Source organism: Trichogramma pretiosum, unplaced genomic scaffold (genome assembly GCF_000599845.2).
Source record: "Trichogramma pretiosum strain Unisexual culture from Peru unplaced genomic scaffold, Tpre_2.0 scaffold35, whole genome shotgun sequence".
In the NCBI taxonomy this organism is placed as follows: domain Eukaryota; kingdom Metazoa; phylum Arthropoda; class Insecta; order Hymenoptera; family Trichogrammatidae; genus Trichogramma; species Trichogramma pretiosum.
This window is the reverse complement of record NW_019640943.1, coordinates 277,376-299,962: the sequence shown is the minus strand read 5'-3', so window position 1 is coordinate 299,962 and position 22,587 is coordinate 277,376. Positions and strand designations below refer to the sequence as shown.

General features: G+C 45.5%; 1 protein-coding gene across 2 annotated transcripts in view; it reads right to left on the bottom strand.

The window, feature by feature from the left end:
* LOC106653490 (beta-1-syntrophin) overlaps positions 1–22,587 on the bottom strand; it is a 304,966-nt gene that overhangs the window by 260,326 nt on the left and 22,053 nt on the right. For both annotated transcript variants that reach the window (XM_014372944.1, XM_014372943.1), the window contains exon 2: positions 17,765–18,617. In XM_014372944.1, coding sequence (XP_014228430.1) covers positions 17,765–18,617 — 853 coding nt within the window. The remainder of the gene's footprint in view (positions 1–17,764; positions 18,618–22,587) is intronic.

The window sequence follows — 22,587 nt, the reverse complement described above, 5'->3', positions numbered from 1 at the left end:
ATATATGAATTAATTTTTCGAAAATATTCTAGAGCGGATTAAACGTACACAAAGTTGCGAGAGAAACGAGAGGAACGCGGCGTTATAACTGGACAAAATTAAATTTTTTCGCTCGCGCGCGCATTCAAACGGCCACTTCGTCACATCGTATTTATTAGTGCGTTACATGCCCCGAGCGAAGCGCGAGTAGAGGCCTTACTGTCCAATCTCTCTCTCTCTCTCTTTCTCTCTTTAGCCGAAGCAATTATTAAACTCGACTCTTTAACGCGTCGGTGTGTAGAGTGCTTCTCTCGCATATACACACAAAAAGCTCGTCTCTCTCTCTCTTTTTTCGCCCAAGCTCTTTCCGCATACTACAACGAAAATATAAAAGCATCATATAATCCCTATTTCTCTCTCTCTCTTTCGTCGTCGACAAAGAAAGGCTCTCGCTCGGAGCGCCTCTACGCGCGCCGCTCTATAACAATATAGAAAAAAGCAATTTATGATAAAAAATTGAAATAGAGAGCGCATTTTTGAATTGGCTATCCACTCACGGAAAGCGTGTTATGCTCTATACTCGCGGCACAGGAAACAGCCTCTACTATACGTATACGCAGCAACACACACGCGAGAGAGCAGCAATCCCGACAAGAATAATAATTTCCCTTTTCGTAGAGTGAGAGAGAGAGAGATGAGCATAGCTGCTGTTATATTGTTCTCTCTGTATGTCTCTCTTATACACTGCGCTGCATGCGCGTGAAAAATAAAAATGAATAATCGTCTCCGCTGCGTTGTTGTGTGTAGGCAGGCGCGAGCACGATGATAAAAGCTCAAGGAATATAATATCGATACAATTTTTTTCGGCGGGGTGGGAAGAGATGAAAAATGTGTTTTTGTGCTATTATACGGGCTGTGTGCAGCTAGCTAGTAGTAAGAGTCGACGCGCAGTCAGTCGTTGCATAAAATTATAAATGCAGTATACCGTGAATAATAATAATAATACACAGCGTGGGACGATAACTGGCTGCGACAGTATCAATGGCTTCTCTTTCTCTCTCTCTCTCTCTTGACTCGCGAGCTTATTCGATTTGCCTTCTTTACTTTTTTTTCTCGCTTTTTATTTCTCTCGGTAAAAAGACTTAGTGTGCCACGGCGCAGTGGTGAAAGCTCTTTTGTCGCCGAGCATCTTTTCGCGCGTCCTAGCGCCACGACACGACCTGCAGTAGCAGCAGGAGTTATTTGATACCGGGATTTACGACGGGGGTACGCGATGCCTTTATTTGCACTCGCTCGCTTGCGATGTACAAATTTATAAAAGGCTCACCAACCCCATTCCAACCGGTAGCGTGAAAGAAGAGGCGATTATTGCTTTTTAATATCCTTACCGATGCTGCTCTGCGCACTGTGTTATTTTACTTGTATAAAACGTACGTATAGATACACAGGTATATCGCTACTTCACGAAGAAAGAAGGAGGAGTGATGCGAGCTTTTATAGCCTAGCTAGCGAGCGCCGTGCCGTCTTATCAATTCGCCTCCGTTTTCTTGCCTCAAAAATATCCTGACAAATTTCGTTAAAAACACATATAACCGGGGTTGTGTGGGTGGCTGGCTGGCTTCTATGCGCAACGTTCCAGCCGTAAGAAAGACAAAAGCTCTTCCTCCTCCTCCTCCTCGCGCAAGCCCTCCCAGCGTACGGGCGGCACAGTCTACAGTCGCGTAGAGGGTAAAAGTGAGCACACTCGCGTTATATACACGGCGCAGCAGCAGCAGTAGCAGCAGTAGTAAGAGGACATGTAGGGTAATAAAATGCGACGAAGCGCGTTAAAAGGGTTATAAACGAGCGTCGTCATCTCTTTCCGGATTTCTTTTCCTCCTTGTACTCTACTCCTTTCTTCCTTTTTTTTTGTTCCTTTCTCTGTATATGTATCTCTATCTCTCTCTCTCTCTCTCTCGTGCTGGGGAACGCGTAAGTTTTTTTTTCTTCCGAGCCCCTGCACACTGCGCTGCGCTCTCTCGCGATTTAATGGCGTTAAACGTGCTGGTAATACCACGAAATTTCGCGTCGGCGCGCGCGGGGCTAATTTCATATAATATTTGACGTCGCGTGTCAAACATTTTTCCGTACGAAAAAAAAAAACGAAAAAACAGTAAAAGCTCGAGCGTATTCGCGATTATAACTCGGAAAAAAAATGTATTGCCTCTCTCTCCCTTCTTTCTCGTTCCTCTCTTTGGACTGTCGCGTGCTCGCCCGATAGTGAAAATTACGAGGGCACGTCGTCGTCCTCGTCGTCGTCGTCGTCGTCGGTAGAAAGTGCATAATATAATAACTGTAATTAAAAGAACGACGTTGATGTTAAGCTTTTTTCCACACTTTGCGCGCACCACCGGCAGCACAGCACAGCATGCTCACTTCTGTGAATGGCCGTATAAGAGTTTTCGAGGCGGCGGCGGCGGCAGCAGCAATGGTAGTGGCAGTGCAGCATAGGCGAGCATGAAGAAGGGAGAGAGAGAAAGAGAGAGAAGAACAAATCTGTCATAAATGCTAACCAGCAGCGTGACGCTTGCGCTTACTCGTCTCTCTCTCTCTCTCTCTTTCGCTCTTTTCGTCTGTGTGGTGCGCGCGGGTTATATAACGACATTGAATTAAAATTTCCCGCGAGAGACGAGACTCCGTGCTGCTACACGCTTCTTGAATTTTGAATTTATATCGGTGTAAAAAAATTTTTTTTTTACGACGTTGACTTCTCTCCGTGCACGTGTACATATATTTATATATATAAACGTAATGCGCACTCGGCGGTTACTCTCTCGAGTTAATGTGTTTTTAATTTTTTTTTTCTTTTTTTTTCTTGCTTACCTACCCAAGTTAGCACGAGTCTTGTACATATACACATACGCGCGTAGGTGTGTGTATATGTACGGCGCGAAACGAGGCACTTGATTTATACAACGAAAATTATAATTATCGATCTTCGTATATCATCGTATATACCTATGTACGAACGCGGGGGAGGTAGGCTATTTAAGCCCACTATACGCGATCCGTCGTGCCGCGGCCGGCCGACCGGCGTTATTTATTCAAGTGCCTCATAAATATTTGTTCAACTCGGAGAGAGTGCAGTTCTTCCTTTTAAATGCCGCACGCGCGAGCGGCCGGCACCTATAGGTATATACCACACAACTTCTGCGGCAAAAGTGCGCGCTGCGCTCGCCATGCGTGACGTTGGGCAATCATAATCCTCGTGTACAGCGAGTATAATAATTATTACACACGAGCGGCGGTCATTCGCTAGGCTGCTGATATCTTTTCTCTGTCGCGGCCTTCTTTTTTTTCTCACTCGTATAGATACTTAACAGAGGTGGTAAGCTGTCAATGGCGCGGGATTTTCTTTTTCTTTTTTATCGTTTGATGAACGGATGCGTTTCGTGTTTTATGGCTGTTTGCGCGTCTCTCGAGTGTGTGTGTGGCCGGGCAAAAAGACGGCGGCGGCGAGCCGCGCATCGCGTGAGCCCAGCCTGTATGTTTCGCGCCTAATTGGATCGGAAAGACATCGCGGCGAAAACGTAAGCGATAATGCGCGCGAGGTGATGCATGGGAGGGGGGATCTCTTCGCCTTTTATTTTATTCATTTTTATTTTCTTCTCTCCGCGTGTACTACACACGTAGGTACACGATTAAGTATTGTGTGTATACGCGCGCCCGGCTTTTGTGCGCGCTCAATAATAAACGCGATTAATTTCGAACCGTAAAGGAACAAAATAATGATTGTTGAATTTCGCCGCCGCCGACGATCTATAAATTTTCAGAGCTCGGGGCCGCGTGTAGTATACAGTGCGCACACAGTGCATTGGCCGCGCGTTGACGGGCTCTCTCGCTCGCTGCCTGATTTACACGGGCCTCTGCGCGCTTACTCGCTGCCTGCCTGCCTCGTTTATTATTATATTATACTGACCGCCCGAAAATAATATATATTATATGTACATATGACGCGTGTATATGTATGTACGTACGTACGTGTATTAACGCGCCGATCGACCTCTTTCTCTGGCTGCCGAAAATTAAGTCGGAATATTATAAATTCAAGCGTGTTAAAATAAAATTACGGGAATTCGAGAGCTTTAGCAGCGGCAGAGAGCAGCCCGCGTGTGCAAGAGCGGGGCTTCGTTAATAATAATACAATAACAATCGATGCTGCTTTTGGCGGGTGGCGAGCTTGCAGCAGCAGCAGGCACATGCACACCCGCAGAGAAGGGTAACACAATATCCTCTACACACAGCAATATCCTATGTTATACGTGGCGCAGAGCAGAACGGAGCAAGGGTATATACATGGCGCCGAAAATTCTCTTTCTGACGCTGCTTCTGTGTGTGATGTGTTTACACGAATTACGGAATTGTTGATTAAAAATAGCTCGACGTGGCGGCGTTGGTGGTGCGCTGCACGCGGTGTAAGGGTTAATACGTTACACGTACGCGAGCGTGGCAGAACGAGCTTAAAAATTTTCATTTCAACGCGTGGCGTTACACACAAAGGTATTATTATCCGTATCTGTGTAAGTGTATATGTGTCTGCGCGTGTGTCTGTATATGTGCACCGCTGCCGCCGCCGCCGCCCGTATAAGTCGAAGGTATATCACCGGCTAATATCGGTTCAGAGACTCGGAACCAGTCCCGGAGTAAGATTGAGCGATAACTGGCACGAGAGCTGCAGCAGCAGCAGCGGAGCGTATAGGTATACACACATATATATAGTAGGTTTGCAACGTGTGCTACCGTATATATACACGCGTGCTTAACGATTGCCAGACAGGAGAGTGAGAGAGAGGTAGAGAGAGAAAATCGAAAGAAAATTCGAGCCACGTTGGCTGGTGTATTCGCCTGGGTTCGTTCAGCTTTTTCTCCTATATATATATATGATACGTGTGCTGCTGCTGCTGCTGCTGCTGCCGTGTTATAGACAGATAGACGTGCTGCTTTTATGAGCTTGCACCACTGATGCGTCGCAAGCTCGACGTTTTACGACTTTGTGCATTATGTCGTATTGCGTGCCACGAGCGCGCGCACCGCACACGATGAAGATTTTTCGGCGCGGGATATGCTCGGTATATGGTGGTAGTGGTAGAAGTAATGCGAGCGAGCTTGCGAAAGGAGCAACAACAACGCTACGTATACGACAAAAAGGAAAAAAGCTCGCGAGCGACGAAAATTCACACTGCGACACAAAGAGCTCCATCGCACACGCGAGTATGATATAACACCACGCGGTATATACGTTACAATGTTATATTACATGTATACGCACACATACACAGATAGGAGCTAAGAGAGGAATTTTCCCAGGGCAAAGGAGGATCGCGTGCCTAGGACCATTGCGGACCAGCAGCGCAGCAGGATGGCATGTTATATATAGATATAATAATATATAGTATACAATGCGTGTGTCTGTGTGTGTGTATGTGCCAGGTATCCTCCCTCTGTTTTGGCTTGCAGCAGTAGGGCGCGAGCGAGCTAGCGACATCCTTAAGGATATTATGTAGGAGTGCACGTACGTGTACCTCTATGTGTGTACACAGCGGCAGAGACAAGGCTCCGAGCGTTGCTTTCGCATTACATTGTGCGGAGACACACAGCACAGAGAGAGAGAGAGAGAGACACACACACTGCGGGACGTTCAAAGGGCAAATTGATCGCCGAGGCAGCGAACTAATATAATGGTACAGTCGAGGGCGAGAGGGTAGAGAGGGCACATCGTCACCCCACCCTGAGCAATGATTTATTACATTTATCAATTGTATTATTATGTACCTTTGTCAAAGACAAATGGAGAGAGAGAGAGATGAGAGTTAGTGAGACAGGCGCGGCTGTACCGATAATATATCGATTTATGATAATGACGATGTATGCGCAGCATAGACACGCGCACGGTATTATTATGTATAATATGTACTATGTAATTTTCGGATGCGTGTGTGCATTTTAATGCTCGGTATCTCAATTCTCAAATTGTTGTCCGGCTCGTCGTTGAACCACCTCTTTTTTTTATTTTTATTGAGCAAAATAAAATAATGCGCTGAAAAATAGGATTAATGGATCGCTCGCGAAGCTCGTTAATGATTTCAATACGATTTCTCTCTCTCGCGCTCAAAAGGAGCTGCTGCTTTCGAGTCTCGCAAGTATATAGCTAAAAAAGTTGCAAATTTTTCCAAAAAAAAAAGAGAGAATCACAACAAGAAAGCTCTCTCGCGCGTGCGAGCCGATCACAGGTATATATATACTCCAAATGAATAATGAATGAGGCATAATCGAGAAAGTATGTATGCCGAAAAGTGCTTCGCGCGCGATATATAACTTCGACGAGGAGCTGCTATCTGTTTATTCATTTACTCCGGCTCTCGGTATTAGCTCCTACCCCCCGCCTTATTCCCGCGCTTCGCTCTCGATCATAGCCGAAGCTAGAGCTAGAGCAGAGGTGCAAATAAATGATGAGCCGATATATAACGAAATAAAAAAAGCTCTCCCGCGAGCAGTAGTTCAAACTTGCGCTCGCGTCGTTGTTTAGCCGAGACTCTACGTTGCACGGAGTTTTAATTTCCATTTTTATCGTGTACAAAACCCTTCGCGCGACCGGCCTCTCCCCCCACCCCATTGGCATTATGCCCCGAAGGGATGATCGCGCGAGCGAGCAGCATCAGCGAGGGTAGAGGTGAGGGGGAGAGAGGATAATTTATATCTGTAAAATTTATATATCGTCGAAACGTCGCGTTCCCAATTAGTCGAGGCCGCCCATATACGCACGCGAATATATATCTAAATTTCAATTACCATTTAACGATAAACAGCTTTCCAGCCTCTCGCTCTCTCTCTCTCAGATTAGTTTATATACATGTAACTTATTGCCCGGGAAATATTCCCGCGCGAAACATCTGTATACGTGTGTGTGCGAGGGTTAAATCCTCGCGTGCTTGCGCTTGTGTGGAGCATTTGTAGGAAACTACTTTACCGTGAAATTGATGATTTGAAATTCGATGATGTACCGATCAGATAATGTGCAATTTACTAGATCGGACACGACGACGACGACGACGACCCTCGCCCTCGCAGCACAGCACAGCGCACACATACGCGTACGCCGCCGGATTATTATGCCCTATAAATAGTATATAATACGCGGGCGGCGCACGATGTAATGCTGCACACCATCAGCTCGATCGATCGATCGGCGAAATTTAAAATTAATAATAACGCGCAGTGCACACACGCGTTTCTTTTCCTTTTTTTTTTGGAAAATTCGTTCGGAAAATTCGCTCGGATTGAAACGGTAAACAGTCGTCAGTCCAAAAAAAAAAATCTATGTGTATAATATGGCTCGTGTTTCGCGAGCGCACCGGTGTAGATATAATAAAAAGGGCAAACTCCAGGGTCACGCCGGAAACAATTGTATATTCTCTGTTGTCTTCGTTCTTTTCTTTCTTTCTCTGCTTTTTTTTGCTGCTGCTGCTGCTGCTGCTCTCTCGCACACAGCAGCTTGATTCAATTACCCGGTTATCAAGACGAAGGAGCTTTGTTGGGGGAAAGAGGAAGAAGAAAAAAAATGAAAATAAAAGTAAAAAAAAAAAATTGAAAAGGGGGAAGTGGAGAGTGAGAAATTCACGGTAGTTAAAGCTTGCCTGGAAAATTAGCGCCTACTATACGAAAGAGAGAGCGAGAGCGAGCTGCGAGTTAATCCAAGTCGAAGCTAGCTGCTACTGCCTGTTCTCAGTGTCAATAAAGTTGATTGGCCTCGGCGTATAAGCGTGTATATAGCTGGCTCGGTGCGCGAATTATTATACTTTCTTCTTGGCTGCACTTTTTGGACGTTATGCTCTCCGAGTGCGCTATATATATAATATCTAGCGTATAAACCCGGAGTGTGGGACGGCGCACAAGAGAGAGAGCTAGTATAGGGTTTAACACGACGATTTGCGCGCGTTAATATCTGTACTCGGGCGAGCAGCGAGAGCTTTTATTCACGCTTGGCTCAGCTCGACGACGACGACGGAATAAGTTTTCTTTATTTCCTTCGCCGCCGCCGCCGCTGCCGCTCGTGAAACGCGTGTTTACATTCGCCGATGACGACGAGAGATCGATTTTTGTATTATAATATACACGAAAAGCTGCGCGCAGGGCGTATGTATAATCAAAAATTCACGACTTTTGCGCGCCACGGGCTAACGCGCGCGCGCGCCACTTGGTCGAGACAGAGAAATAGAACCATTAAGGATTTGTACAAACAAAAAATAAATCCCTTCGATCCCTTCGAACGCCGCAGCTGGTATGGTGGTGCGCAGGGTGCTAGAGAGTAGAGAGTAAAAAAAAAAAAAAAAAAAAGAAAAGGCACACGATTTATCACGGCTTTGATAATGTCGAGCACGCTTAATCATTCTTATACTGGCGCTCGCGAGCGAGGCGCTTATTACTGTACGAGTCTCTCTCGCTCGCTCTCACTCACTTTGCACGACAAACACGCATTAGTCACCTATGTAGATTTTTTTTTTCGCTGCTGCTTCTCCCTCTCTACTTTTCTCTCTCTCTATATATATATATTTTTTTTACTCTGTAACTCCCTCATTCACACTTTTAAATCCCATACGCGCGCGCGCGATTGTCGATGCGAATCTTCCTTCGCTTTTAATTCCTAACGCGGATGTGCGCACAGTCTACACGCCAGAGAGAGAGAGAGAGAGAGACACACACTTTGCAACATAATTATACGTTTTTTTTTTTCTTTCTCTCTCTCGTGACGTTGTGTCCTTCTTCTCTTTTACATCGTGCGCGCGCGTGCAAATCCTGTATATACGTATCTACGCTCGCGTTTTCACTGCCGCGAGAGCCGCTTCTGCCGCCGCTGCTGCTTTCACTGGCGGCGTGCAACTTTTACGCGCTCGAGTATAAAAAAAAAAAGAGGAAAAAAGAAGAGAGAGAGAGAGAGAAAAAAAAGTTGTTAAACTGCGAAATGTTGCGAGCGCGCGGATGTACGTGACAACGCGTTTATTGGTGCCTCTCTCTCTCTCTCGCGCGCCATATAATGTTGCCTCTTTTTTTTTATCACTGCGCTCTTCTTTGCTCGCCTTTGCTCTCTACTGCTCGCTATTTCGTGTGTGTGTGCGTGTCCGTTGCTGCATATTATTATAGCACTCGACACAGTGGAAGAAATTCCCAGCCTCGCTCATTCGGGTGATAATGACGCTGCTCGATATAGGTACACGTACATAGATAACGTATTACAGGTTCAATCGCGATACGTAAGAGCAGAGGCGTTCGCACGTAGATACGTGTATACAGCCGCTTTGAAGCGATCATCGCTGCAATACGCGAATAATAATTCAAAGCGGCCTCTTCTCCGATTGACCGTGTATTATACATCCACAGATAGTTAGGCCCACCGACTTGAAGCATCCGCGCCAGGACGAAAAGTAATCTCTATATCCGCCTCTGTGTGCGTACAGTACCAATATAATGTATATCGACGAGCCAAAGAGAGGATTATTAGCTGCGGCTACGTACACATACGACCGGGGATGTAATGCGGGTATACAGGGATATATAGGAATTACGCTTTACACGCGCGACCGATCGAGCCGTCCGTGTTATACTTATGTTGAATATATACACACGATATGTATATGGTGACGCGCGCGGCGGCGGGCCCGCAGTGGATCAGAGCGTATTTGTATTACAACACGGGCTCGTATCGCGCGGAGGGCGGCTCTTAATACGCGCGATACAAGCTTAAATTATTTTATATATATATACCAACAACTCAAGAGTAGGTGGCCCCCAACACACGCGTGTATGTGTGCTTATAAGCTGTCGCGTGGCCAGTGATAAACGCCTACTGCTATACTAGCGCGTGCATAGGCGAGAGAGATTTGATTAACGAATTTATTACTCGGTTTGTGTGTGCGGTGGTAGCCGCTGCTGCTCTATAGGTAACTGTGCAACTTGTACGATGTGTGGAGTATAATTAGACTGGAGAGAAAGTGATTGCAGTGCGCGAAAAGAGCTGGACATTGAAAGCATCGTTTTTTGTATAACTAATACATCGATGTGTCGAACTGATTGGTTTGTGATAAATGGTTGATTTTTAAAGATAATAAGATATTTAATTTACAAGTCTAAATATCTATTCTCATATCTTTGATTTAAATGATACATTCTTGAAATCATGATCTTCGAAGAAAATTTTGTTCCAAACATGTGGCGTGTTCTCGATTTTAAACGATGAAACGACGAAAAAATTGTCTCGCCCCGTGCGCGAGCTGTGTGCTAACTGAATTAAAAGCGGTGGTACCCTGTAAAAGGCGGATACGGTCGCAGTTGGGTGTGTGGAAAAAAAGAACGACAACAATAACAATAACCAACGACGACGATTGGTCAAAACGAAAATCTGCGCGTGTGTAATATTTGCAAGCTCCGGCCTGGCAATTCGTGCGCGCCTATACACGTAGCGCGTATACGCAGTGACTTTCGATAAATTCATTAATTTTGTCACCCCCGCGCGACTGTATACGCACAGGACACGTATGTATAAAACATCGACGTCTATAACGACGTTCGAAGAGTACATATACAAATACTTTGTTTTCTGCGAATGTGTGTATATAACAGACAGAGAGAGAGACGCGACGACCGGCTAGGTATACAGTGCTAACTGCCTGCGTACATGCGGTAGATATAAGCGTACGCATATATATATCTATGTAGTTCTTTAGGTTGCATCACGCGCGCCGCGCGTATAACGACGATGTTCTCTCTCTCTCTCTCTCTCTATGCCAGCAGCCGAGGAAGCCAATTAAAATATTAATTGGCCCAGTATACATTGGTCTGTCTCTCTCGCTCACTCATACTCCTGCTGCTGCTGCTGTATAGTCGTCGGTGTGCGTAGTGGCGCGCGAGCTTTTGCTAATAAGTATACGTACGTATATAGATACACGTGTGTGCGTGTACATAGACATACGAAGCTATTCCTTTTGTAGCCCATCCCGCGCCCCGATTCGAGCTCTCTGCAGTTTAGTCTGTCTCCGTTTGTAAGCGCGTGATTTTTTTTTTATATCACTCCTTCGGTTATAAAAATTGCGAAAATGATATTATAAAAACGCGTCGCGGGATCTGCCGCGTATTGCGTTGGATCGCCTAATTGCTCGTAGCTCGTAGCTCTGCGCGCGTATCGATTAATTATTACACGAAAAAGTCCGTATCCACCACCGCGCCGAGCTTTCGTGATCCAGCGCAGCTTTTATCGTGGCGCGTTAGAGCGCGAGTATGTGCTCGTGTGCGCATTAGGGCGTTTTTGCGCGAATTTTCAACTCGAAAATATAAATTGAAAATCGCCCCCTTGGCTGCAGACAGGCAGCAGCAATCATTCGAGTACTCGAAATGCCAATAGGTATTTATATTGGAAATTCTTTCGATATTACGTTATTAACAACATCGTCCGTAATACGTCAACGCGCTTTAATAATAACGAACTGGGCCACGAAACCTATATAGATATATATTATATATGCATTAGCAGCTGCATCGAACTTATGGATAATGGGTTATAAAAGGATAATTTAAATGGACGTTGATTAGCGACCGGAGAGAGAGAGAATCGTATAATATAGATCGGGGCCGATTTTCAATTGACCGTATATATGTACAGATTATTATATCATCGAAAGCTCGCGCGCACACGTGAATAATATAACGCAGTTACTATAAGTAGTGCAAGAAGAGAGTCACCTTCGATTGCAATTAGACGCGTATGTGTGCATACAGACCCGAGATTTACACTCGTCGTATTATTATATATCTGTATACATCGGCGTAATGTACGAGTAACGCGAGCCACACACACATATAACACAGAGTAAACGTATGTATACGCGTCGATTCGTGCGCAGCAGAAATTATCGCCGGCGCAAGCACATATAAGCCGAGAGTCTCTCTCTCTCTCTCTGTCGAACGGGGTGGATACATTACCTGTGCCCCGCGTTGTGTTATATATATATACATACCTGTGTGTGTATGTGCAGTAGTAGTGCTGCTACGTTACGTACTACCGAGCGCAAAAGAGACTATCTTTCTAGCCTTAGGCCGATTCGTAATCAGAGACACGCGATATTTCACATTTGGATTCCGCGAGCGAGAGAGAGAGAGAGAGAGAGAGAGAGAGAGAGATCCGTAGTACGAGATTATTGGCCCTGAAGGAAGTCACGCGAAGCGTATTACACGCTGTACATATATACGTACAGTACGAACGTGTGTATTATATACTTTGTGAGTATGTTAGTTTTATGTCTCTCTGTGTGCTGCTGCTGCCGACTGTGTGTATACTACTATATACGATTCCATGTGCCATCGGATCGCCCGATCTGTACTTTATATGCATTATACTTCTCTTCTTCTTCCTCCTTTTTTTTTGCTGGTCGATTATTTCACGCGCCCCCACCTGCTCGATGTGTGTGTGTTATGCCTTTGCACTTTTGACGTTTCTCGAGGAGCGCGCGCGCGCCCACGTGTGCGTACGTTAACACGCGTTCTTTTGATTAATTCGATAATTATTATTTTCTTAATTTCATTCGCGCGCGGCTTTTTTTCATTTAATACCGTGTCAAGTTCTTTTCGCTACTCGAGATCTTTCCCTTTCATGTGCACACACACACACACACACACGTGCACACGAGTACAAGTTGGGCTTGTCACGCAGCTAAGTTTCGAAACTAATTGAAAGTAAACCAAGAATTACCGAGTAGTAGTAGTAGTAGTAGTAGTAGTAGTAGTAGTGGTGGTAGTGGTAGTAGTCGAGTGAGCGAGGCGTACGAGTGAGCGAGTATATACATAGTGAATTTGGAACGATTATACAAAGTTGAAATTACGCGACTGCAAAATTCGCTGAATATATGCCTTCGAGTGTGGGGCGGGCGGGGGCGGGGGTTTAGTCAAGCCTGAGAGCGATAAAATACCCAAGTTAGGCGACGACGAAGTAAAGGTACAATTGCCATCGCTCGAGCTGTGCGCAGCAGCAGCTTACACACACACACACACACACACACACACACACACACACACATATCGTGTATGGAACATTGAGTCAAACCTTTTGCGCGTTATATAACCTACGGTAAAGTATTTTAGCTCGGAACGTTAAATATATATTGTGTGCGGCGCATATAGAAATCAAAATTGACTTTGAAACAAACACGAGTAGTGCTCCGCTGCACTCGTCGTCGTCGTCGTCGTTCGCTCCTGTCGTCGCCGTATACGCTATTTTGTGCATACACACACGAATGCTGTATAGAAATAAATCGACCGACGCTGTGCCGTTAGCTATTTTCCCTGTACTACTACTAATACTACTACCAGGACGACGACGGGCGCAGATAAAAAACTAATTTCCCGTAATCCACAACAAGCCACACGGCAAAATATCAGAGTTCTCTCTCTCTCTCTCTCCTTCCTATCCTCGTGTTCTTTCATCTATCATGATCACCATTCGTCACGACCTTTTGCATCTCTCTCTCTCTCCTTTTTTTTTCTTTTATTTTTTGTTGTTGTTTTTTGTTTTGTTTCTCAAAGATATATATACGTACGCGAATCCCTAAATATTAAAACTACCCGTTGAATAACAACGACAACGACGACGACGAAAAAAAAAACAGACGAGAGAAAAAAAATCGGACCAATTTCGCAGCGACGGGACAAAAAGTATTACGGATCTCTCTCGATGGAAGTGCGCTCGCCGCCGCAGCCGCTCTTCCTTTGCATCTCGCGATGCATATACCATAATCTATACTATATATATTCGTATTAAATGCGGAAATTTTCCGCGGCGGTAATTTCTCATAGTGCCTCTCTACGAAGTGTACCTCCCCCCTCCCTCTCGGCAGCTGTTGTTGGCAATTCGCGCATTTCGATTAATGGGACCATTGTTTCTCCGAGATATTCTCTCCTCCTTCCCTCTCGCAGTCTCTCTCTCTCTCTCTCTCTCTATTTGTATTATAAGCGTAATACGGTTAAACGAGCCTTTGTATGTGCACACACAAGAGCGGAGCAAAGAAGGAATTGTGTGTGTATGTATAGCAATATACTAATACTACTACTACTGACGGAACTGTTATTAGTGTATATTATATGAATTTTGTGTGTGCCTCATTTCGGACAATGAAAATTTCGCGATCGTTTCTCTGTTTTTTGTCTACAATCAGTTATATACGTATGTGCCCGGTGATCCTAACGAAGTGAGCCATTCTCCTACATCTCTCTCTCCTCTCGCTTCTTTCTCGGTGCAAAATTTTCAAACACTCGTTTCTCGCGCGCGGGCAGGATAATAGTAATCCTACTCTAGCGGCTCCGCTCGAATTCCGGAGCCGCGAGCGGTGCTGCACGGCGCGCGTGATTCAGCGACCGCCGCCGCCGCTGCCTCAGCAGCGTCGAGCTTTGAATGCGAAATTTTTTTCCTCCTTCTCTCTCTCTCTCTCTCTCTCTCTGCACGGAGTTATAACGCGAGCTGCGCGCGGGACAAAAACACGAAGAAAATTTAATCGCTTTGACCAAATGCTAGGATTTCTCTCTCTCTGTCTCTCTCTCGAGCGTTTGAGCGAAATAATAATCAGTCGGCGGAGGCGAGCGGTGGCAGTAACGCATACAGCAGCAGCAGCAGCAGAAGCGACAAAGCAGTTCCTTTTTTTTTTGTTTTTTTGTTTTTTTTTGCTTTTACATATAAACGCACGCGAGCACTTGTAATTACTTTAATTAATTTTCATTCTCGATGTACAACGGGCCGCCGCCGAGCTGCCATTCGGACGGGGCTCTAGGCTCTCTCTCTCTCAGTAGCTCTCTCACTCGAGGTACTTTTTGTTTCTAGTTTTGGTGTGTGTGTGCGCACATGCTTTCAAAGAGAAAAAATCATAGCCGAGCAAAAGTTTTTTTTTCCTTCTTTTTGCCATTTTTTTGTATTAAAACTCATTAAAAAGGGACTTTTAAAAAAAAAGCGGGCACGCGCGCGCGCACACAAGCGTGTGTATAGATTTTAGCAAACTAACAAGAACAGACTTTCGGCGGGCGCCGGCCGCAAGCTCAAATATTCCACTTGAAGAAATCCGCGCGTGATAAATATGAAAAGCTGCTGCTGCTGCAGCGGCGGCGGCGGCGGCGTGTCAGCAACAGAAAAGGCCGGAAAAAGAGCAGCAGCTTTTTTGTTTTGTTTTGTTTTTTTGGATGAACGAAAAAATTAACTCTTTGAGCATCGAGTTTTCCTCTCTCTCTCTTTATTATAAAGGAAACAATTCGGATGCTACTACCGCTGCTGCTCGTTTATTTACTTTATTTTTTTTTGTCAGTCAACGCAAAATCCGGTAACTAGCTGCGTTGAAGCGCTTATGATTTGGGTTGCAACGAAGTCAATGATCTGTATGTATACATCCTTTTGACGTGCATTTGTGTCTGTGTATACCTGGAGAGGAAGAGATAGACACTGAGAGAGAGAGAGAGAGAGAGAGGGAGGGATTTTTGGCAATGGTCGGGGGAGAAGGAGGCCAAACAAACTTCCAAGACCACCTGTACCCTTAGGGAGGTGATTTTCTCTCTCTCTCTCTCTCTCTTTAGTGGACAGTGTATATGTATGCTCGACGTCGTAATAAAGGTTCAAGGATAAGAAAAAAAAAATAAAACAAAAGAGGGAGAGGAAGAAAAGAAGAAAAAATGGGGGCCGGGAGGGTAGAAACAGAAAGGAGAAAAAAACGGAAAATCAAAGAAACGAGTCTCGGACTCTTTGGCTCTGCCAAGTCGTTGAAATGAGAAAATAAACGGGATTGCCTTTCGGATTTCTGTGTGCTGCTAGCTCCGTGTAGCGATGTTTATATACACATCTTATATATAAAGATCGACGGACAGACGCGCAAAGATTCCAGAGGTCATCGCGTTCAGTCTACACGATAAAAAAAAATCTCTAAGCATCGATTTATAAATGATTATGCGCCGCGTCACACGGTACGCCGATAGAATCGGAGAGAAAAAAAAACAAGTTTTATCTCATATTCGATTTGCGTGTGTATGTGTGTTTGTAAAATCGATTCGCATCTGTGCTACTACTGCTGCTGCTGCAGCGAGTTGTTGTTGCATAAGCCGCGCGCGCAACTACTACTACGACGGTCGACGACGACGAGAGAGAGAGACGTGCTTGCCTTGCCTTGCTGCAGTGCCGCGCAACTGCTTGCAGGTGCAATCGGATATTATTATATTTCGCCGATTGTAAAACGCGCGGAGAGCCGCGAGTTATAAGACATGCGCCGCCGCAGCGGTGTTGCCTTTCTCGCTCGCGAGCAACGTTGAGAAACTAATTTTTTTTCTCTTTATCTCGCTAATCTCGCGAAGAGATTTTTTCTTATTTTTATTTTTTGCACCGTGCATTACATCTGTGCGCGTATATGAAGAAAAAAAAACTGGAGGCGCGTATACACACATCTTGCCGTATACTTAAAGAAATCCTCTTTTTCTTACGGCGAGTGGATAAAAAAGGGATGCAAGCGCACACGTGTGTGTATCTACATGTATATACGCATCCTCGTATTATGAAGTCCCTTCGGTTCGCTTTACACTCGCAGCGGCAGCGGCGCCGAGGCAAGTTTTAGTTCAAAGTTTTCGCGACTTCCGGTGAGAGAGAGAGACTGGGGAAATGCAGCAGCATGGCACACCGCGCGCACAAGAAACTGTCACGGCGCACATTACACATTAGAGTATATATCTATATACATATAACGTAAGAAGCGAGCTGCAGCACCATATACACACGCCAGGCTGTATTAATCCAGCTAAAAGCTCGGGCTGCGAGCGCGAGCCCTTTTTACTCTCTCCCTTCCGTATACCCCCGTTATCTTCCGGGCTCCTTATACCATACTTCTTATATCTTCTTAGTTTATTTTTTGTTATTATTATTATATCATTTTTTTTTGCTTTCTTCGCAACGCGCACGGGCACACATTTCTTCGCGACGCAGAGAGAGGAAGTATATTTCACGTTATTACTCGCGACGAGCTTTTCTGATGTATATTAGCGCATCGAGCTGCTGACTGGCAGAAATTAAATTATACTCCCGCGCGAAAAGCTTGTTTACGTTTTACATCGTGATGGTTAATGTGTGTGTATATATTATAAACTCGTGCAGATGCAAGACGAGACGAGGATTGGATGAAAAGAAAACTGTGTGGAAAATCGTTACTGCTGTACGTAATAATAATGCAACGTGGCATTCGTTCGGTTGTATATACAACATTTATACAACGTATATTCTATACGTACTCACACGTGCGCGCGAAGCAGTATTCGTAATGCATATTATTGTACTTAAGGCTAATTGGAGCGAAAGCCCGTTAATGTTCCGGTACTTTGCGCGAACGCTCTCGTCAACTCGTCTTCTCTCTCTCTTTTTCTCACTTGTCTACACTGCTGCTGCTCATCTTTTATTTTCTCTCTCTCTCTATTCTCCTCTTTTTTCTCTTTTCCCTTGTTTCGTTTTATTTCGCTTGCTGCTACTACTGCTACTACTACTACTGTACGTTTAGTTTAATTTTTTTTTCTTCGCGCTCACACTTTACTGCCTCTTTTTTATTTGCTCTTTCGCGAGTGCGCGACGCATTAAGATCGCTTCTTCTTCTCTCCCTTTACTTTTTTTTTTTAATGTCGCGGATGTACGGTGTAATTATTTTTGCTCTCGTTTCGCGCGAAACGCATATAGTAGCTATATAAAATGTAAGCTCACCTTCGAGTTCGACGACTTTGCCGGCCCTCTTGAGCGCCTTGACGGCCTCGTCGTGGGTGGCCTCGCGCAGATCCTCGCCGTTGACGGCCAGTATGGCGTCGCCGACGTACAGCTGCTCCGTCAGGTCCGCCGCCATGCCCTTGAATATCTTGGATATCAGTATGGGCATTTTGTTCTCCTTGCCGCCCTTGATGGATATGCCGAGGCCGTTGTTGTCACTTTTCACGACGCGCACGGTACGCTTCTGATTGGCCACCGAGTCGGGCACGTCCGGATCGCCGAGGCAGCAGCTGTCCCCGGCGCTGTTGTTGTTGTTGTTGTTCGAAGTGCTCGAGGCGGCAGCAGCTCCCAAACTGCTGTTTCCATTGCTCAAGCCGTTATTTCCACCGCCGCTGCTGCCGGCCGTAGCGGTGGATGCGCCGTCGCCGATGGACGAGGCTTGGCTGCCCGAGCTGTCGCAGCTCTCGTCCAGCGATATGCTCAGGTAGTCGTCCTCGAGGGAGACGTAGACGCGATACCACTGGCCGCGCACCTGCGTCTCCAGCACGCCGGCCCGACTGGAGATCGAGGACGAGGCTGTGGCGGCCGACGAGGACGACGAGCCCGCCGACGAGGCACCGCCGCCGCCCGCCGACATCACCGAGGACAGGCCCATCATCGCCGCGAGGCCCTGATGATGGTGATAGCTCTGCGGCAGGTGCTGCAGATTGTGCTGGAGATGATGATGGTTGTTGAAGGATTGACTGGAGGCCGAGGACGCAGCCGCGGCCGAAGCCGCAGCCGCCGCTCCGACGCCCGACGAATTGCTGCTGCCGTTCAGTTCGACCATTTCGATTTCTTCGCAGACGGCGCGCTGAAATCAGAAGCAAAGATGGAAAATGTCAGAAGGAGATTTTTTTTTACTTTAATTTAATATTTATCAAAACTACGGTGTGTGTGTGTTTTGTACGAGTCGTGCACAAAAATGTCTCTCGCTACATGAAAAGCGACAACACGCGATTGAGTCAGCTCGATCATTCACGGTATATGTCTCTACATCGAGCAGATGTATAAAAGCGTGTGTGCCGATTCGAGGTTCTCTTCTCCCTTTTTTTTTTTTTTTCATTTCTTTTTTTTTTCGACTCCCATACACGATGTGTGTGCGGTTATACACGTGTCTGTATATACACGGTTATACCAGCAGCAGCATCGAGTAGATGTCCAAAACGAGAGTGAAAAGTCGAACGTAGTACAGTACGTAACATTTCGTTGCTGCTGCTGATGCCGAGCGTAAGTCACGTACGCTTACCCGCAGACGTACATGCGAGCGCGTGCACATTTTCGGGGATATATATCGTATAGAACACACACGTACACACACGTAGATATAATGCACACATGCACCCATCAAAGGGAAAGAGATTACCGAGGATCGTGTCTGCGAGAAGGAAAGAGAGACGCGATGTGTGGCTGCGGCATCTATATACTATACTCGCACACGATGCAGAGAGACGTCGGACACGCGCGCAGAGAAGAAGAAGAAGAAGAAAAGGTTTTTCTTTTTTTGCTGTCTCTCTCGCTCGTGCAAAATGAGCGAGAGAATTTTTTACGAAATTGAGGTATTTCTTTGGCTCCGAATCGATGGCGGTACGAGGGAAAAAAGAGATCGCGTACCCGAAAAGCTTCGGTATATTCTCGCTTTATTTTTTATAAATAAATAGGTTTTGGATAATGCTTCGTATAACTACGTCCACGTAGCAATAAATAATTTCGATTTTCATAAAATCGAGGCGAGCATCCAACATTATTATATGTAGTACAGCTGCGGATCGCACAATGTGGCCTATTTATTAAACAATGTGCCTCGATACTACATATATAGGCGCACGAAAAATTCGCGCAATTTGCCGATGCACGTATTACAAACATGTAGCGCGCAAAATATTATAATATTATAATAATATAACGGAACGAGCGCGTATACATGTATATATAGCGATGCATGCGAGTGCGCAGCGGATGGACATAGCTCGAGTGCGGATAAAATATGCACACGTGCGTTATAATTTTTTGCCTCGGTTATTATCACGTGTATATGTATATATACCGCAGCGCACGTAACGATAATGTAGACGTATCGAGCATTTCTTAATAATATTTTTACGAAATTTTCTCATCTCGCTCGGCGTGTGTGTATATGATGAATATGTTCGTTCGTTACACGCTTTATTACAACGTGTCGGCGCGGCGGTGAATCGTCGAATCTTCGAGATGCAATAATGAATTCGTTTCTTTGGTATATTTTTGAAATAAATTGATCGCGAGAAGTGTCATTATCCCCATGTATAAATATACGCTTTGAATTTCGCCCCATCGAAATCGCATGAATATTAATGCGATAATTGATAAAGCTCCGAAATTCGCGCGCTTTATATATATTCCTTGCAAGTATTTATATATTACGCGTTAACCTTGTGTTTATGTGTGCTATATATTAATACCGCGCGAGCAATCATATTGCGTGACTCGGCCGCGCGACAACACCCGATATCCGATTAAGCTATATTAGTATACACACATGCTCGAGGAAAAAGTTGTAAAAACGGTCGTCCGCCTCGCCAAACGTCGTCGTCGTTGTTGTTTTTTTTCTTCAATTTATAAATTATTGCCACCGCACGCGAATGTCAAAAAAACACGAGGAAAATGAACCTTGAGATAATATTCATAAGGCGTGCGCTGCGGAGCACGTGCGCCGCAACGATTAAAAAATAAAACTCCGCACGACGCGCACATGCATGCATGCCGCCGGGTGCTTACACACGATATCTAGGCTAGCTGTGTGGCTATAATACACGTAACAAGACGTTAACTATGTGACTCGGTGCTCGAACAGGCGCTGCTCGACTCCATAATATAAACAATTACGTGGTAAATACGACTAATCGCGTCTACGATATAGTGTCAAGGTTGGGTGGATGGAGGAAAAAAAATCATTGCACGCAGCTATAGCTAGTGTGTATACGTGTGCGCACGAGGGAAAGGGGAGCAGGGTACGCATTTCGAATTTTGCTACACTATCGCAACAAAATATTCAAAGGCCTCGAAAAAAAAAGGTAGAGAGAGAGAGAGAGAGAAAAAAGAGAGAAGAAGATAATATATCGTTGCCTCGCGGTGAATCGGCCCGTGAAATTGAACCGACGCAGTATATATAGCAGCTAGATAGCAGCGGCAGCAGCAGCAGCATAGAACGAGAGAAGAAAGGGTATAAAAGCCTGCCAACAAGCCATTTTACTCGTGTCCACCCTCCCCAGAGCTGTAACATGCCCAGACGCCGGGGCGCGCTCGCGCGAGAGAGGGCAAAAATTTCCTCGCTTTTCTTTACACCCCCGATTATCGTAGCAGCAACAGCAGCAGCAGACACATAAGTTTATACCTCCCCCGCATCGCTAATTGAATATCTCGCTCGACGACGATCATCGACGCACGATAACGACGTAACCCGTTGGCAATTAGCATTACGTATATACATCCGAGTATCGCGCGATGAAAAAAAAAAAAAAGAGTTACCAAACTAGAGCGCCCGACGACGAGGATGATAATAATAATAATAATTCAACGCGCAGCGGGGGGTGTAGTCAGCTCTCGATTTTCCGCAATGTGTCACACGCACCGTATGAGCTAGCTAGCTGAGCAACGGCCCGCACTGCAGCTACACAATGTGACAAAGATGACGCGACAACGAGTGAGCGAGTGAGCAGACGAGCTCATGAACACATACACATAGTGTACCAGCAATTGTGTACAAAGCGCGTGCAAATTGCCGCGCGAGAAGTCATTTTCCACGACCGAGTGACTTTCTTTTTCGACCCTATTTCTCTGCTGAGCGTGGTACAACGCGATACTCCCGCGCTCGAAACCATTTTCATTTGATTCCAACGCGCCCGACGACGATTATACACGTGCGAAGTATAATGAGCAATTCGCTCGGTCGTGGGTATAGTTTCGACGGCACGGTGCGTTACACGCGGCAGCATACGTTAATTAGATATAAATACGCCGAGATGAAAAAATTTCGATGATAAATACGAGACGTGTTTACACTGGGAAGATCATTTTTTATCTCGCATATGGTCAGTAAAAACAGCAATGATAATATACGCGCCGAAAGCTCGCGATTATATTATACAGCTCTTATACATGGTAAAGTTACGCCCACACAGACACGCACACAGACACACATGCAGACGCTCGGAACAATAGCCTTCGTCTAGCCTCTAGGAAGATGATGCGATGTTACACGTACGGTTTAAAGGGCCCCCGTAGGAGAAATAATGACGCGCGGAGCTTGCAGAGCAGAGCAGAGCAGAGCTGCACACGGGCAATATTAGTTTCTCTCGCTGACGAGGATAAATTTACGTTAAATTCCGGACAAAATCAACTACGTATATAGACGTATGTGTGTGTGTGTGTGTGAGTATGGGGATAGTGCTGGTGAGAGAATCGCGCTATGAACCGTATAGTTTGTTTCGACGAAGCAGCAAGCATCAGCAGCAGCAGCACAGGATTCGGAAAGCTCCGGTTTAGTAATTATAAGATTATGATTAACACACGAGCTCCGCGCTAGGAAATCACAGCGTATTACGTATACTGTGGGGATCTTGCAGCTCTAAAAGCCGCTGCAGCTGCTCGATCCTTTGTGAGATGTTGGTGTTGCGTTTGCTATATATTATGACGTCGCTGCTGATTTATATATGATTGATGATCGTTTAGTCGTCGTGCTTCGACGATGAGGGATTATTAGATCGGGTGGGTGAAAAAAAAAAGAAGATAAACTGCGATTATAG